Below are 17,596 nucleotides of genomic sequence, written 5' to 3' on the forward strand. Positions count from 1 at the left end.
TAGCACTTGAGAGAGCAGTTTGTCTAAGCCCGGCCTGGGGTTCTCAGCCATGAGAAAGAAACTGTCTCAAAAGGAAAGAGGAACATCTCACCCAAGGGAAGGCATCCTAGAAACAGGGTCAGAGTAGGCACTGCCATTGGAAAGGAAACTATTAGCTGAGTAGGAGACCTCCCTGTGGGGTTGGGAAAGGGGCAGAGAGTGGAGGCTAGTCACCACCAAAGTAGAGCAAGTTAAGACCAAAATGAGATTTGGAGACTGTAGCTAAGAGTGAAAAGGAAGAAACTGGCCAGGAAAACATGGAGAGAGAAAGAGAAAGAGGAAGGAAGGCCTAGTCTTTTGAACCAGGTCAGTAGTTACTCACTGTCCTTGAGTTCAGAGGAGTGGGTCTTTGCAGGTGTCTGGTAAGGATATCCTTGAAGATAGTTTTGCCTGAATCCTCCACCAGTTGTTGGGATGTAGTGTGCGTGGGTCCATTGTTGGGTTGAATTATGGATTCCATGTCTGTCCCCCCAAGGGGCTAGGGCTAAGGCTCACAGCCATGTTGGCACCTAGCGGACATTGGGCTGTGTGAAGCTGCAGGACTCAGTTCAGGGTGAAAGGACACAGTCTGAGGTCCCACAGGGAGCCAGAGATCTTAGGGGGAGGGAGGAACTACGGCTGTGTCCCACAGAGATGAGAGTTCTGGTCACAGCTACTCGCTTGACTGGTTCATGGCTGGCTCAGGGTTGCTGGGCCTCTGTGACTAAGAAGTAGAGAGATCGTCTTGGGTAGATTAAAAGGCAGTTCCCCACAGCAGGTCCAAAAGAAGAGAAATAGGCTATGGTCTTAAAAGATTTATTGTCATGGTGGAAAAGGGATGAAACTTTACCCCAGTCATTTCAGGGCGAGCCTGAGGTTAAATATATTTTGCAAGGAGGAGGGTCTGGTAAGGAATGTTTAATTGGCTACACCCTCTGGCCTATAGGTACCTCATTAAGATGGAGATCTATCTTGAGGCTCTATGGCCTGTAGTCACACCCTTTTCCTGTGGAGGGGCTAGTGGGCATTGTCCTACATGACTGAAAGGTGGATTTATGGAGGTCTTTGGCCTTCATTCAGGAACCTAGAATATGGGAGCATGGTGAAATGCCTGCTTTCCCTTGCAGGGAACGCTGTGGGTTCTCTGATGATTTCTAGCAGGTGCTCAACTAGACGCCAAGCTGTCATTTCATGGTCCTACAGATGGGTTATACTCTGCTCTCATTTCCTATAAAGGATTATGCATGATCATTGCTTGAGTTTGGTTGTAGTTGATTCCCATCAATATAAAAGATGATATCAACATTGAGAAGCATTGGGAAATTTAAGAAGCATGAATGCTTTTCTAACTGTGATAAGTCTGTTTCCCTGGATACCTGTATTCTTCCTCACGATCTCAGGTCCCCATCTTGCTCTTTTTCTCCATTTCTATCTTAAGTTGGGCCAACCTGAAGTACTCAGGTCTTAGAAGCCAAGAAGATGCAGTTGCTCTTCCATTCCTTCAGCACTTTTAACTAAATAATGTTTTCATACAGTACTCAGCTTTGGCTATTTAGAGCATCATAAAGCCAAATAAAACAAGCATTTACCTCAGAGTCTGCTCATCAGCAGTAAACCTGTTCTCTCCTTTCTCCTCACTTCTCATTCTCCCTTCTTCCCCTTCCCTTCCTCATCCTCTGCTTCTCCCCTCTACTCATACCTATCCTTCTCCAGGATCACATTTACACAACCTTGCCATCAAAGTTACTGCCATTTAATGGTGATTATCTTGCTTCCACCTCCCCAGTGCTTGGGTTACAGTTCTGCATCACCACTCCAGGTTTATCCTCTCAGTTTTTAAAGAACCTGGCAAGGTGGTAGAAATAAAGCTTGATCCCAAGTCCATTGATTTCCTCTGACAGCCAAATCAAAGAAAGAGATAAATAAAAATAATTCTGACATGAAAAATAGAAAAACAGAGACTGGAGAAAAGGCTCAGTTAGGTAAGAGCACTTGCCGCTCATACAGAGGCCTGGGTTCACTTGCCAGCATGCAAGTCAGATGGGTCACAAATTCCAATAACTCTGGCTTCAAGGAATCCCTTTTCTGGCATCCTTAGCTACTTAAACACATATACACATATTTTACATAAATTTAAAAGAAAATTAAAAAATAGCGAAAGTAATATACTCTTGAAGGTTGAAGTACCCAATCTCCCTATGACTCTGTATGTCAGGCACTGCTACCCTGCTCAACTCATTTGATGAAAGATAGATTGTAGTGGAAGAAAGGCAGGAAGCTAGATCTACAGGACTGGTTTGACAAGCGATTTCATAAGTATCACCAAGGAATGTTGAGTATACTTGAAGGGGAGAACTCAGCCAGCCTGGGGGGGGGGGGTCAGCATTGTACCAGTCAGTGGAAGTGGTTTTCACACCCAGGGATTTGAAAATATTTGTGGATGATGTTGATGATGATGATGATGACAGGATAGACACACATTAAAGAGATAGTTTTGTATCTGATTTTAGAGATGAACCACTTTTGTGTGTGTGTATGAGTATGTGATTACACTTGCGTTACTCATTAAGCATTACTAGCACCTTGAATACAGTAAAGCAAGGAGAAAGGAGCTAGCGTGGAGGTCATGTTCTAGTTGTTAAGTTAGCTGCTCCGTGTTTGTACCTGGAATGATTCTTACTTTGGATCTCCCTTACACGTTGCTCTTTGTTTTTGTTTTATAAAGAGTACTTCAAAATTGTTTTTTATAGTTTAGTTCCTTGAGTTATAGTTCCAACCTTTATCTTTAAAAAAAAATGTCATGTAGGGCTGGGGAGAGTGGGATGGCTCACTGAGAAAGGCTCTTGCTGTTCCAAGGACCTGAGTTCTGACCACCAGCCTCATTTTAGGTTCTGTGGGAGCCCATGCCTCAAAACAACAAGGTGGAGAGTGGTAAAATAGGACACCTGATGTCCTCTTTTGTCCTGGGAATGGACACACACTTACACATACAACACACACACACACACACACACACACACACACACACACACAAGCATGTCTTGTAAAAGTCACAACTGAGAACAGAAAAAAGTGAACAAGTCTACAATGAGATGTTTATGCATTTTAGTGGTTCACTTGGAAGTTTTATGCTTATGCGTTTATGATAGAGAAGGTTGTAACAGAATCAGCTATTAAACACGACCTTCTGTGAATGCTACCGTTATGCTAATAAACATCAACACAAAATGAGTCATTTCTCCTGTGACCAAGCAGTGCTTGCTTTACAGCAGGGACAGACTAGAGTTTGTTATCTTTTCTTAGCAGATGGGTCCTCACTCCCTAGTGCCTCCTCCCCCAGGCAGACATTAGACAGGATTTGTTCTCTCTTGGAATATAAAATTTAAAAAAAATGAAAAAAATAAAAGACTACAATTAAATTAAACAACCCATGGTCTTATAATTCCCACAAAAGGATTCTTTGGAGCAGTTTTCCTCAAAAGATATATGGGGGGCAATCGATTTTTAAATTGTAGTGTTGAGGGGACATTCTAGGGACTGTTGAGAATTCTGGCTACTCTATTCACAGAGAATGGGGAAAAAGAAGGCTCTTTTCAATCCATGAATGGAAACATTGACTGGCTTTGAGGCTACTCCTTGCCTGACTTCACCATACAAAACATTTTAGCTAGAGGGAGACTCCTCTAAGCAGAGCATACACGATGTGTGCTGCATACTTACAAGAGAAAGTGAAACTCACCTTGCATTTATTTAATTTTTCCTGGTCCATGGAATTTCTGAAAAATAGACAGAGAACTATTTTATTCTAGATTTAAATAAAGGCCTCTGTAATGTTCTTTGTTCTTAATTGTACAATGAGTGCACTTATGTGTTATTTATGTGTTAGAGTTGAAGGTGATCAGAGTTGGAGGCAAGTGAACATAAAATATAAAACTTTAACCTAAAGGATCATGGGATGCTGATCTGTAGAGGAGAAGTGTAATTTGAAATTTTCTTCCTTTTTAAATACCTGCACGGAACTGATTAACATTTTAATAGCAAAAGCAATAAAAATAATTAAAAGCACATTTAGTATCTGTTCTGTGCCATTTCATTAATTTCTGCTTCTGTCCCCTCCCCGCTTGGAGGAAAAGATATAAAATTTGTACCTTATCTTTAGCTCCCTCCTCAGGGTACATAATTTCTTTACCCATTCTACATCAGTCCTAAGGTCTCACATATATCCTAAGTGTAATTTCTCCTTTCTAAAAGGCAGCATTGAAATTTTGTCTTTGGGTGGAATATTTAGCTTTAAAGTATACTATGTCTGATTTGTTCCAGAGTTAAACTCGTTGATGTTTCATAGGTAAATGTATGTGGAAACAATTTTTGAGTTATAAAATAAGCTCTCCCTTTTAATTTTTTCTGACTCCCAAGAAAGCTACAAACTCTTTTGTAGACCTGGTTGCATCTGACTGGTCCCTCTGCATAGGAGCAAATGCCAAGTTCTTAAGGTCAGATGCAACCCGGAAGGTCTTGGCTTGCAAACTGTGATGGTAGAGAAGAAGCACAGTTAGTTAAGTTGAGATCAGGTTCACTTCCAACTCCTGTCCCCAGATTCTCAGCACCATCTAAAGGTCAGTTCTCTTATGAAGAGCAAATTAATAATGCCAGCCTTGAACTCAGCTTGGAGCTTCAGGGATCCTTGGCCATCTTGAGCAGTCTTGTCTTGCTTAAACTTTGTTTGGGATTTTAATTTTACTCCTGGGCAATTACAACCTTTAACTTACTAGCAGAAAAGGAAACACATTGAACATTACCTTAGAAAGACAACACAAGGTGGGGATGCTCCAGCTGGGGTGACATTAAACTACTTCTCACACTCCCCCTCTTCCCTTCCTTTTACTAAGGGAGGATGAGAACAGATGTGATCTTTACCACACTTCACACTGAACTCCACTAGGGACCTCGCTTCTCCGAATTCCTTTCATACTTAATATCATACTCCATAGAGTTGAGTATTTAAAATGTATTTCCATCTTTTCATGTTTTTTTAATTAATTTATTTATTTACATCCCAAAAGCTGCCCAAGCTCCTGGTCCCTCCCTCTCAGTGTCCCTCACCCAACCCTCTCCCCTTTGACTCTGAGAGATTCCCACCCTCTGTATTCCCCCTACCCCTATCCCTGAGAACCAAATCTCTGCAAGATAAGGTGCATCCTCTCTCACTGATACAGAAGGATGCAGCCTTCTGCTACATATGTCCCAGGGGTGGGGCCTCAGTTCAGCAGGTGTATGCTCTTTAGTTGGTGACTCGATTTCTCAGCTCTTGGGGTCTGAGGCTAGTTGACACCATTCCTCTTCCTTCTCATCCCCTTCAGGGCCTTTGAAGGCTCCTTTCAGGTTTAAAGAACTGTTACTATTCCTCTAGAGTGCATGTTATATAATGACAACAAGCTCCTCGGTAGCCCCTACCTCCATGTCCCCTGTGTTTTCTCCCTCCCTCCTCCCCTTTCCCTATTCCTTCTTTTCCATCTAGACTTATTTCTTACATTCTTCATTAAGGAGAGTGTAAAGAAGCCTACCAGTAGCCTGAGTCAAACTCAGACTTCAAAAACCAATGTTTACTTTGGATTGAAAAATGTATTAAATTCTCCATTTCAAAGGATCTACTTTCCCTGCCTTGATGAAAATTAATCTTTAAGTACAATTCAATGCAGCCGCTATTTCTTTCTTTTTTAAAAAATTTTTTTCATTAATCATTCCATTTGTTTACATCTCAAGTGATATCCTGGTTACTCCCTTCACCAACACCCCATTCTATGATATCCCACTTCCCAGTTACCCTTCTGCCTCTCCTTCAACCCACATCTGCCCTCTCCCCTCCCTTTTGACTGTATGAGAGTGCTCCCCCACCCACTCACACTCTCCTGCCCCACTGCTCCAGCATCCCCCTACTCTGGGGCAAAAAACCTCCCTGAGACCAACGGCCTACCCTCCCACTGCTGTCAGGCAAGGCCATTCTCTGCTACATACGTGTCTGGAGCCAATTCCCCTTTAAGTTCACTCTTGGTTGGTAGTGTAGTCTCTGGGAGAACTGGGTGGTCAGGCTAGCCTACCTTGGTCTTCCAATAGGGTTGTAGTCCCCCTCCATTCCTCCAGTCCTTCTGCCAGCGCCCCCACCTGGTTCTCTGAGTTCAACCTGATGGTTAGCTCCAAGCATCCACCTCTGCTTTGGTCAGTTGTTGGTTGGACCTCCCCAGGACCACTATTTCTTTCTTTAAAATGGACAGATATGACTACAGAACTTAAACTGACAGACTAAAGAGCTTCACAAACCCTTTCACTACATCATTTTGTGAAAAGCTAGAAGAAATTATACACAATACAAACTATTTTGCATGTGAACAACATGTACTACATGTAGGAGTTTTAAGCAAGAAGTGTGATCCATCCCATATACAGTTCTCAAAACCAGACACTATTGGGGATGCCAAGAAGTGCTTGTTGACAGGATCCTTCAGCCAGAGCCTGACAAATACAGAAGCAGATGCTCACAGCCAACCATTGGACTGAGCATTGGTCCCCAATAGAAGAGTTAGAGAAAGGACTGAAGGGGTTTACAGCCCCATAGGAAGAACAACAATATCAACCAACCAGAACCCCCAGAGCTCCCAGGGACTATATCATCAACCAAATAGTACACATGGAGCAACCTGTGGCTCCAGCCACTTATCTAGCAGAGGATGGCCTTGTCAGCCATCAGTGGGAGGAAAGGGCCTTGGTCCTGTGAAGGCTCAATTCCCCAGTGTATGGGAATGCCAGGACAGGGAAGGAGTGGGTGAGTGGTTGGGGGAACACCCTCATAAATGCAGGGGGAGGGGGAAGGCATAGGGAGTTTTCAGAAGGGAAACCAGGAAAGGGGATAACAGTTGAAATGTAAATAAAGAAAATATCTAATAAAAAATAAAAAAAGATAAGCAAGAAAGAAAAAAGTGTGGACTCTGTGACATATTGGCTACATCACATAATATCCAATGACATAAATTGGCCCCATGCTGATATACTCGTTTGATGCTTAAAAATAAGTAAAAGACATATTTTAATTCATACAAGTAATGATTAGTGGACTGACTGGTAGGGAGGCCAGGCACTGGGGTTTCTGTGTTCTCTCATAACAAATATTCCATATTAAATGTGGATAATCTGAACTCAGGTGAGCTTGCTTGCTCACTTTTTAAAGAAGTTTTTAAAAAGAATTTGGAAATAAATTCTGAAAGTAACTTGAAAGTAACTATGAAATACAAAATAAGCTTCTTGTGGTTTGTTTAATAGATATTAGTAGGCACAAGGGATACCCCATATTGGGCTGTGCTTTGAAGAAAAAAACGAAGGCAGCTTCACTCTAGAATTTTTAGAAAGCATGGTAGAAGATTATTTTTATACTCTGTTCACATTCAAAAGTAAAATGTATAGACTGGAGAAATGGCATAACATTTAAAGGGCATGTCATGCAGTAGACTTGACATCTGCACCCATATCAGATGCCTGACAACTACCTGTACCTCCAGTTCCAGGGGATTCAACACTCTCCTCAGGCCTCTATGCTTGCCTGCATGCATGCACTCCGATAGACACTTATATATAAAACACATACATACATACTTTTAAAGAGTAAATTAATTAAATTAAACTGTCTAATGCATTAGCCATGTATGCTGGATAACTAAACCAGAAATATAGGGATAATGTCCTAGTCTGTAAATAGGTCATGCTTCTAGTCTTCTTATTCCTTCTTCTCTTCTTCTTCCTTTTTCTTTTGGAGACAAGATCATGTTGAGCTCAGGATGTCCTCTATCTGGCTATATAATTGAGAATGAGTTCTTGCACCTGATCCTCATGTCTCCACCTCCTAAATTTGGGGACTACAGGTCTGTGCTACTATGCCCTGTTTATGCAATGCTACAGATGAATCTTAGGGCTTCCCATAAAGCAAACAAGGGCTCTACCCACTTAGCCATGTACTCAGTTCTCCTCCAGCATTCTGTATACTGCACAGAGATGCTCCTGAGATGAACTGTCTGTCAGCTGGAGATCCATCTCCATCTGTGCAACTGTCTCTGTGTAATTTTTTTTCTTTAAAATTTAGTTTTCACCCTAAATCTCTTTTACTTTTTTTTTTGGATTGGCCATCCACTATCTGGCTTTGGCTATCTGTGCGCTTACAAAGGCCTAAAGCAGTCTGTTAACTGCTACTGGTTTCTAATTGTTCTATCTTTGAAGAAAATAGGGTATTTAACCTTTTTATTTTTTTAACCGTTTTTAATGAAAAAATATTTTTAATACAATGTATTTTCACACATAATATTATCATCAAAAGAATTCACTCACAAATTATAAAACTTTGTTATAAAAATTGCAAAAATGTCATATTTTAGGTTTTTGGCATTGTATTGTATTTTATTTCTTTATTCTTACGCTACAGGTTGAAAACACGTAGCCAATTCTCTTAGTTGGCTTCATTCCCACTTTTAGATTTGATTGTTTTTATCTTTCTGTTACACAGACTTATTTTTCACTTGTTTTTCAGTGTGTGTATGTGTGTTTCTGTGTGTGTGTTTATGTGTCTATATGGGTGTGCATGCATGCGTGCACACATGAGGATTAACGCACACGTGTCACAGTGCACATATGTAAGTCAGAATAGTGCCCAGGAATGGGTTCTCTGCTCCCATCCTTTAGGTCATAGGGATTGAACTAACAAAGCAGATCTGACAATAACTGCCTTTACTCACTGAGCCATCACACTGGCCCTTGGAACTTCTAGCTGTGAGTTCAATTTCTCTTACCACACCCAAGAAGTTTCAGTATTCTAGAAATATTTAAAAGAATGCCAAAATTAGTAGATACAATCTATAATCCAAGGAGGGTAATAATTTTCTGTGGGAAAAGGAGCTTGCTGCTAAGTTTTGTTGCCAGGACACCTAAGGGCTAAGAGGAGAACTGACTTCTGTAGGATGTTTTCTGCCCTTCACGGCATCATGGCGTCTGTGTCCCCCCACACATACATATAGGGTGAAAGAAGAAAACCAAGTCCAAAGTTGTCCTCTGACCTTTACACTTGAGCTATTGTGAATATACACATACACACACACACACACACACACGTACGCACACACACAGAGACACACACAAACATACACACAAATAAATGTTTTTAAGAAACATTAAGTCTTTATTTTGATATTTCTTTGAGCACTATTTTAATTTCTGTTTAGTTATTGGTCTAGACTAACAAAATTATGTCAATCATTTTCTTTCAAAGGAACAACATAAACCATTGGAATTTCTAAACATACAAATATTTTTTTTATAGATTCCATTTAAAAGGAACTTCTCTGACTTAGACCTCTGGATATGTATTGGCTTCAAATCCTGCACTACCCCATAGCTTTCACCACCCTGTTTCCATATATGTTGACTATGCAAAATGGTTACCTCATACAAATTTGAAGAAATTAGGGACATTCCTCATTTCCTACAGCAGAGTGTGTAGTTTCACATGTATCCTAGTATTGTATTGGCAGTTGGCAAACTGTTGAATATGTGCTATGCTGATTGGACATCTGTCATAATTTAATGTCTTCTCCAGTGCACCTTGTGTGATGCACTCAAACTCTGAACCCTACAACCACTTCAGACATTTTGTGAAATGCTACAGAATATTCTTTTTGGAAATTTGGCTAGCTGTCAGAGTCTTGTCTTTGAAGTTTATCAAGCTAGATCTAGGTAAACATATTCTAACTATCCCTTATAAATACTCTCAATGAATTGAGCTTTATGGTAGTTACTATGTTGTCTCTACGATATGAAACTATATAGAAAATATAAAATGTATAAGTAAATTGTATTTACTTATATATTGTTTTCATTACAATATGTGTGTGTGCATGCACATGCTTGCATGTGTTTGTATGTGCATTGTTTTTGTCTGATCATCTGTCTGTCCATGTTCCATGGTATGTATTTGCGGGTCAGAAGACAACTTAACTTACAGGAGTTAATTATTTTAGATTCTTTTAATGATGTTTTCAGATTGTTCAGTAAAGCAATACATTATTATGAAAATAGCTCTTTAATTTTAAGAGACTGGGGATATTTTCTGGACCTCCTAGCCACAGTTAATATACCTTGAGATTACATGAGACTTCAGACTACTGTATACTCAGATAGTTTATTAAACCTACTTTTAAGAGAACAGTGGAAAAACCATCTTTGATATATTGGATTCTATGTAATCAACTGTTACAAACTATGCAAATTCATTGCTGTAATTCTAAGATGTGTACTCTGCTATGCCCCATGATGCAGAGAGCAATGCATGTGTATTTGTAAGTGTGTTAGGTTTGGTTGAAAACATAAAATACAGGTTGAAAACATCTTATAAAATGAACAGATGTTGCTTGATACACAGTGATGTTTGTAATTCTGTTTGTTGCCTGGGTTAGTTGGAGTCAGCTGTAGTCAGCTGTAGTCAGCTGTAGTCAGTAACTTAATTCCTTGCATTTCTGTTAATGATAGCCATAAAGTATTTCATTTCTTCCCTGTGTGATACTTTCTGTGCTGCTCAATAAAGACAGATTGAAGCCCTTTGGTAGGGGCATACACAGAGACACAGAGACAGATTCAGAAGAAAGCCTTCAGATAGGCACAGATTCAGACTCGTAAAACAGACAGGCAGGGACAATGGAAGACACTGGGAAAGTAAAATAAAGAATTCAAATCTCAGCTGTTTTTAGTTAAACAGCACCAGGGAGGGTTTGAATTTCTTTCTTTAATGTGAAGCCAAACATTATTATTGATTCTGAGTTTATCATTAATATATTCAAACCAACTACATTTTGGTGCTCCATGTGAGGAATCACAAATGTGTTAAATCTATGTAACTCAGTATACTTATCCTTGGACTACTTGTGACCAATCATCCTTGAAACTATTTGCAGTTGAAAATATGAACAGCATGAATATAATAGAAACAACTCAAATCAGAATAATTCAAAATATTCAGCTACCCAAGAGGGAATGAGTTGGGACAATCTGTTGCCCCATTTGAAATGATTTGGAGTTTTATTGGGTTAGTTTGTAGGAAATGCCATGTTTGTATTTGCAGAATTAAGCATGTAGGAAGGTTAATGGAGCACTAATGTAAATACAGGGAAGAGATAAAAGGCAAGGAGTTTTGTTTGGGGACAGCTGGTGACTGTTCAGAAGCAGGCTGAAGAGTCAGTGGGATAAATGTTCAGTCTTTAAGCCCCAAGTAGTAGCATATCTGTTTAAACAAGAATAATGTCTTTAAAAAGAACTCTATTTTCTCAGACATGTGGTTAAAGAAAATGCTTTTTAAAGATCTCTCTCTCTCTCTGTCTCTCTGTCTCTCTCTCTGTCTCTCTCTCTGTCTCTCTCTGTGTCTCTGTCTGTCTGTCTGTCTCTCTCTTTGCGCGCACGTTTGTGTGTGTGTGTATGTGCCCATTGATATGTGATTAGGTGCATTTTATGTGGGTACACATGTATGCACAGACAGAGGAAAACATCTATTATATCTATTGTCATTCATAAAGATAAAGTTCACCTTGTTTCATTATGACAGAATCTCTTGCTGGCCTATGACTCAATGATTTAGCAAAAGCAGCTGGCAAGCAAGCTCCAGGATCAACCTGTCTCCCAATTTCCAAAACTAAAATTTTAAGAGGATACCTCTCTTCCTAGCTTCTCATATTATATGAATACTCTGGATCAAATGCAGATTTTCTATCTTCTTGCTTCAAGAGAAGTACTTTATCGACTGAACCATCCATCCAACCTTATCCGCTGGTCTTTGAGATGCACATTTGTCAACTCTGAGGGTATTTGCTGTTTTGATTCATACCAGTGACCACTCCTGTCACTGGCTTTTGTGGAGCATGAAGGCATTATCAGAGAGTTACCTATCATCACTATAACTTTTTCAGTAGGTTAGTGATTCCTAACCTTCCTAATGCTGAGAACCTTTAATATACTTCCTCATGTTGTGGTGACCTCCCAACTATAAAATTATTTCTTTGCTACTTCGTAACTATAATTTTGCCAGTGTTATGGAACTGTAATATAAGTATCTGATATGCAAGATATCTGATATGTAACCCAAAAGGGATCATGTTCCACAAGTTAAGAACCGCTGCAGTAGATGACCTCTAAAAAGTCTCTGTGAATACTCCATTCCAGGGAAGAGTTTGTCATCTGTCTTCATCTTTAGTTTGTGTCAGATACTCTAAAATGAATGCTGTATAAACGGCTCACTTGATATAAGTAAAACAATGAATAAAAATTCTCATATGCCTAGTAGAAAGACAGAAGTTAGAGAATGAGTATAGATTAAGGATAGGGAGATCACTATGAACAGAGGACACCTAGCATGGGATCCTGAGTCAGATTCACAGCCCCAGATAAATAGCAGAGTATGTGCATATGTGACTTAACGTATGTGACTTGGGAGACAGAGACAAGAGGATGACTGGAGCTTTTAGCCACCAGCTTAGAAAAAAAAGGAAAGAAAAGAATAAGAAAAAGAAAAGAAAAGGAAAAGAAAAGAGAAGAAAAAAGAAAGAATTTGCCAATACCAGGCTCAGTGAGAAACCCTGTCTAAAAGCAATGAGAAGAGAGTAACAGACTGAGACACATCTAATGACTTACTTTGGCCTCCACATTTAGATGTTGGAGGCATGTGAATCATCCATCCACACACATGCATTGCAGGTACATGTACAACATTCAAACACACACACAAATAAAACAAGCATAATTTGAAGAGGTATATGGAAAGTCACTGTAATTTTCCATCAGAATGAAACACAAAGTGACTATTGTTAGGGTGGTTGCCATGAAAAGGAGAACAACTAACCGTACGTCACTTTCTGTGAGTTTATTTCTCTTGGTCTCAGCTGTTAACACTGAGTGTGTTTATGACTGAATTCAAGACTGTAATCACAGTAATCACTGAGAATCAGTGTCTATAGGATATTTTTAAAGATTTGTGTGTGTGTATGTGTGTGCATGCGCATGTAAGAATGAGAGAGAAGAAGAAAGAGAGGGAGGGAGGGAGGGAAGGAAAGAGAGAGAGAGAGAGAGAGAGAGAGAGAGAGAGAGAGAGAGAGAGAATGTCCATGGGAGTATGTGTATATAGTACAGGTGACAGCAGAATCCAGAATCCAGAAGGAGCAATGGAGCTCCTGGAACTGGAGTTACAGGTGGTTGCAGACTGCCTAAGTAGGTGCTGGGAATCGAACTGGGGTCATTTACAAGAGCATTATCTACTCTTAAACCCTGAGCTATCTCTCCAGTTCCAGGTTCCATGCCATATAAAATTATTTCAATGAAAAGCTGAGATTCATTTCAAACCTTTGTATTGCAGACTTTCAAAGTGAAGCTTGTACATTTCCAGTCAGCAAGGTGAAACATAGGTCTGTTGAAAACTGAGTAGCTCAAGCATTTGCAATGTGAGAGGGGTTCAGCTGTGCCTTAGCCTGTCAATCTTACCTCCCTGCCAACATCTGCGCACTGCCCAGTGAGAGAGTATATTCAGTCATTGATACAGAAAGATGTTTAATTTAGCTACTACACTGTGGTCTTTTTCTTTTTTTAAAGGTTATTCTTTTTTATTTATTCACTTATTTACTTTATTTATATGAATACATTGTAGCTCTCTTCAGACACACCAGAAGAGGGCATCAGATCCCATTGCAGATGGTTGTGAGCCACCATGTGGTTACTGGGAATTGAACTCAGGACCTCTGGAAAAGCAGTCAGTGCTCTTAACCACTGAGCCATCTCTTCTGCCCCACTATGAGTTTTGTTTTGTTTGTTTTTTTTTTTGTTTGTTTTTGTTTGTTTTTTGTTTTTTTAATGAATGGTAGGAAAACTATTCTGAAAAAACCTGCTTTGTTGAAAAAAAATGTGCACTGTTTGATGGTAAAGGATATTGTGTAGCATTTTCTTGTTTCCAATTTTTTCCTCATACATTTAGAAGAGCAGCTGACAGTTCTTCGGGATAAAAGTATATTTAGTTCTTTGTGATAGTTTCCATTGTAATGATTGGAAGGGCAAGAAGACATCGTTGTTCCACAGCACCTTCGTAGAGTCCTTTACCCACTGTTAATGTAATAGAGTTTCATTTACACCAAGACAGAATGTATAAAGTTCTATTACCTTCTCTGGTAAAGAAAATAGATTATATTCCCCAAAATATATCTATCCATCCATTTACAATCCATGCACCTTTGAATAATTAAGGAAGTTACTGAAGAGAAAGCTGATTCTAATCAGCTTTCAAACTGTGATCATGCCCAGGCTGAATCTTTCCTTTAAGAACGTATTTCTCCTGGAGCATGTATAATTACAAAACTCCGTCTCTGTCTCTGCAGGAACTGGGAAGTAACAGCCCTCCACAAAGAAACTGGAAGGGAATTGCCATTGCCCTGCTGGTGATCTTGGTAGTATGCTCACTCATCACAATGTCCGTCATCCTGTTAACACCAGGTAATCCATTTCAGTTGCTCTGTTTGAATGCTGTTATACTGGATATGTTCATGATACTTTAAGATGGTAGTGGCATGTTGTTTCTTTGGGCAGATTAATAAAGGCTGGAAGTTTTAAAAGCACAATTAGATACTTTGCCTAATGACATCGTCATATTTGTAGCTTGAATATTATGTGGGAATATAGGAGGAAGCTGGAACATAAAATAAATAAACAAGGAAACTAAGAAGATTCATGGTCTCCATTACTATTTAAAGATAAATTTTTTTGTTTAAAAATTATCTGTCATGTGACTCATTTTTACACCCCATAATTTATAGTAATTTTATTAGGAATCACCCCAAACTAGAAATGAATCCATATATCCTTCAAGTAGATAATGCATGAACAAATATGTAATAAAATAGTATTCAACAAAGCAATGAGTAAATGCCCAGTGTACACAAAATATTCAAACTAATGGGGCTGCCCAAAGCTAAGTGCAAGAAGCCAAACCAAAAATTTTATGTATTATGCATAAGTATTTATATAAATGTCACTTGTATGGCATTCTCAAATACAAAGGGAAAAATGGGGCCTGCTGTCGGGCTGTAGAAGGGCATCTTGGGTTGGCACAGGCCTGGAACCCCGAGACTGCAGGTGTTTGGCCACGCCCCCAGAACCCAGGGCCCTGACACTCGTTCTCATCTCCATTTAACCTGTACCATCAGTCACAGACACAGGTAGAGAGTGTGGCTAATAGGCCTCTGCCTCAAGAGATTTACATACTAATAAGGCCGGGGGCCTAGATAATTAAGTTATTCCTCCCTGGTCCCTCCTCCTTCCCACCCTCTATATAAACCAGCTCTCCCCAGGTTGGGTGGAGGGGGGCGCACTCACATCCAGATCCAACTTTCCCATCATGGACAATAAAGCTACTCTTTGGAAACCCAGTTCACGTGTCTTTTGGGGCCTGCTGACAACAAGCTTCCAGCCTCTGGAACCGCAGACCTTCTTGTGTATGTGGGAACCCGCCTACCCCTGGGAAAACCTCCGGAACTCCTTTGCCCTCTTCTGGCCTCCTCAGCGCCGGCCCATAGGATGCTGCGGCGTGGGCCACAGCCACCCCTCCTGTGTTTTTTCCCACAGCCTGCAACTGTAGTTCAGTTAGAAAAGCACTCCAATAGCGTGCATGAGATCTTGGATCTAACACCCAGCACTATGTAAATGGAGCATGGTCGTATAGAGCCGTAATCCTTGCAGCTGAGGTTAGATGTGCAAAGGTTAGAAGTACACAGTCATTTGTGGCTACATAGGCTGATGCTAGCTCAAGATACATAAGACCCCAAAGGAACAAACTCTTATGAGAGAAGATCCGTTTGAATTTGGTAACAAAGTTGTCCTCAGTATTAACTGAGTTGTTTCTGTGATCCTTTGGAAATGCAGTAACTGGAGTGATCATTCCTTTTGGCTTTCACTGTGGGCTGAAGATGAAAGCATGCCTTGTTGAACGGTACTTATGTGTATGATAACATGATATACGGACATAGAGAATACGAGAGGGTAGAGATAATATCACAAGAGAGCAATCAGAATGTGGGGGATCTTTTCCTTTTTTCTCCTCTTTCATTTTTGTTTCTGCTGTCTGACACCTTAGACTGATGGGGGATCAGTAAAGGGGAGGCACCACAGAGCATGCTGCATGAGTCAACACTTTCCAGGAAATTGTTTTTTATCTCCTATTTCTTCAGTTACCTTTCTCTCTTCTTCCCTCCCCTTTGACTCTCTTCCTTCATTTCTCAATCTCTCCAGAGTATAAATAAGAAGTATCAACTATTTATGTTTGTTAGTTTACAAGTTCAGAAGTCAATATTTTCACAAACATAGACTATTTCAATGAGTATTGCCCCAGCGGTAATTTTTGGACAGGATTCTTCACATAATTTAATATGAGGGTTTTCATGGACTGAGTTTGCCCATGAACACTACTTTAATCCCTTGGAGTCACATTATGCTTTAGTAGGGGTTAATAAGTGTGGCAGAGGTTACAGGCTCCCCAAGCTATCTTCCAGAAAGGCACAAAACTAACACACTTCTGTAGCCCACTGTCTTCTGCAATGAAGAGATACCCAGGTGTGCTTAGTGTTATTCAAATATATTCATTTCTGGAATAGATTTAGGTCCTTAAGTCCATAGAATGACATTCAATGTCTTCTTCCCTTTTCTCCTTGTTAGTGAGGCAGGACCTTTCAATTAAGCCCAGAGCTTACCTTAACAAAGTTGTGACCCTAGCTAAATGTGTTACATTTAAACACATGAGCTCCCCCGCCACCAGCTTCACCATTATCTAAGCTCTGTAAAGACAGTGAACTTATTTCTCATTAAACAAAATGTGATTAACAGGGGTTCCATTTCAGAGTCATTTACTCATGTAATTATAGTGACTAATTACACAAATGACAGTTATCAATCACTCCAATGGGAGACTTGGTGAAATATTCCATCTTTATAAAAACATTGACTTCCAAAATATGTAAACTACCAAAAATAAATAGTTGATATTTTGATTCATCCTTTGGAGAGTTTGCGAAAGGAAGGAAGGACACGAGCCAGGGAGGGAAGAAGAGAAAAGGTAATTGAAGAACTAAGAGAGAAAACCCTATTTCCTGGAAAGAGCTGGCTCACCCGGCTTGCTCCACGGAGCCTCCCCCTCACAGCCTGACTCGTGCATCTGTGGTTTGGTGTAATTGAGCAATGTGATGGCACTAATAAGTGACTGCAGTGTGCCAAGAAGCTCCGCTCCAGGAAGATGAGCTTCTGTTCAGATGGTGTTTCACTTAAACATAAGAATTTGAGCATAATTACAAAAAATGAACCATTTGCTTTTGCTGTCTTGAATGCATGTCTATTCCCCAGATGCAGAAAAAAAAACCTGGTTCCACAATTTCTGTGTTTCTTTTGAATTAATACTTTCAATCTGATTCTACTAATTTCCTTTGGTGAGTCACTCAGGTTTTTTCAAACTAACTTAGTGATTGTAATATATATA

At 39.9% G+C, this 17,596-nt stretch overlaps 1 protein-coding gene across 5 annotated transcripts in view; it reads left to right on the top strand.

Moving 5' to 3' along the window:
* Dpp10 (dipeptidyl peptidase like 10) overlaps nucleotides 1–17,596 on the top strand; it is a 1,453,779-nt gene that overhangs the window by 890,125 nt on the left and 546,058 nt on the right. For 3 of the 5 annotated variants that reach the window (XM_028771467.1, XM_028771466.1, XM_028771465.1), the window contains exon 2: nucleotides 14,454–14,568. In XM_028771467.1, coding sequence (XP_028627300.1) covers nucleotides 14,454–14,568 — 115 coding nt within the window. Of the gene's footprint in view, nucleotides 1–13,100; nucleotides 13,138–14,451; nucleotides 14,569–17,596 lie in introns of those variants that run through there. The other 2 variants (XM_028771468.1, XM_028771469.1) reach the window with 1 other exon arrangement.

Source organism: Grammomys surdaster, unplaced genomic scaffold (genome assembly GCF_004785775.1).
Source record: "Grammomys surdaster isolate TR1022 unplaced genomic scaffold, NIH_TR_1.0 208, whole genome shotgun sequence".
Lineage (NCBI taxonomy): Eukaryota > Metazoa > Chordata > Mammalia > Rodentia > Muridae > Grammomys > Grammomys surdaster.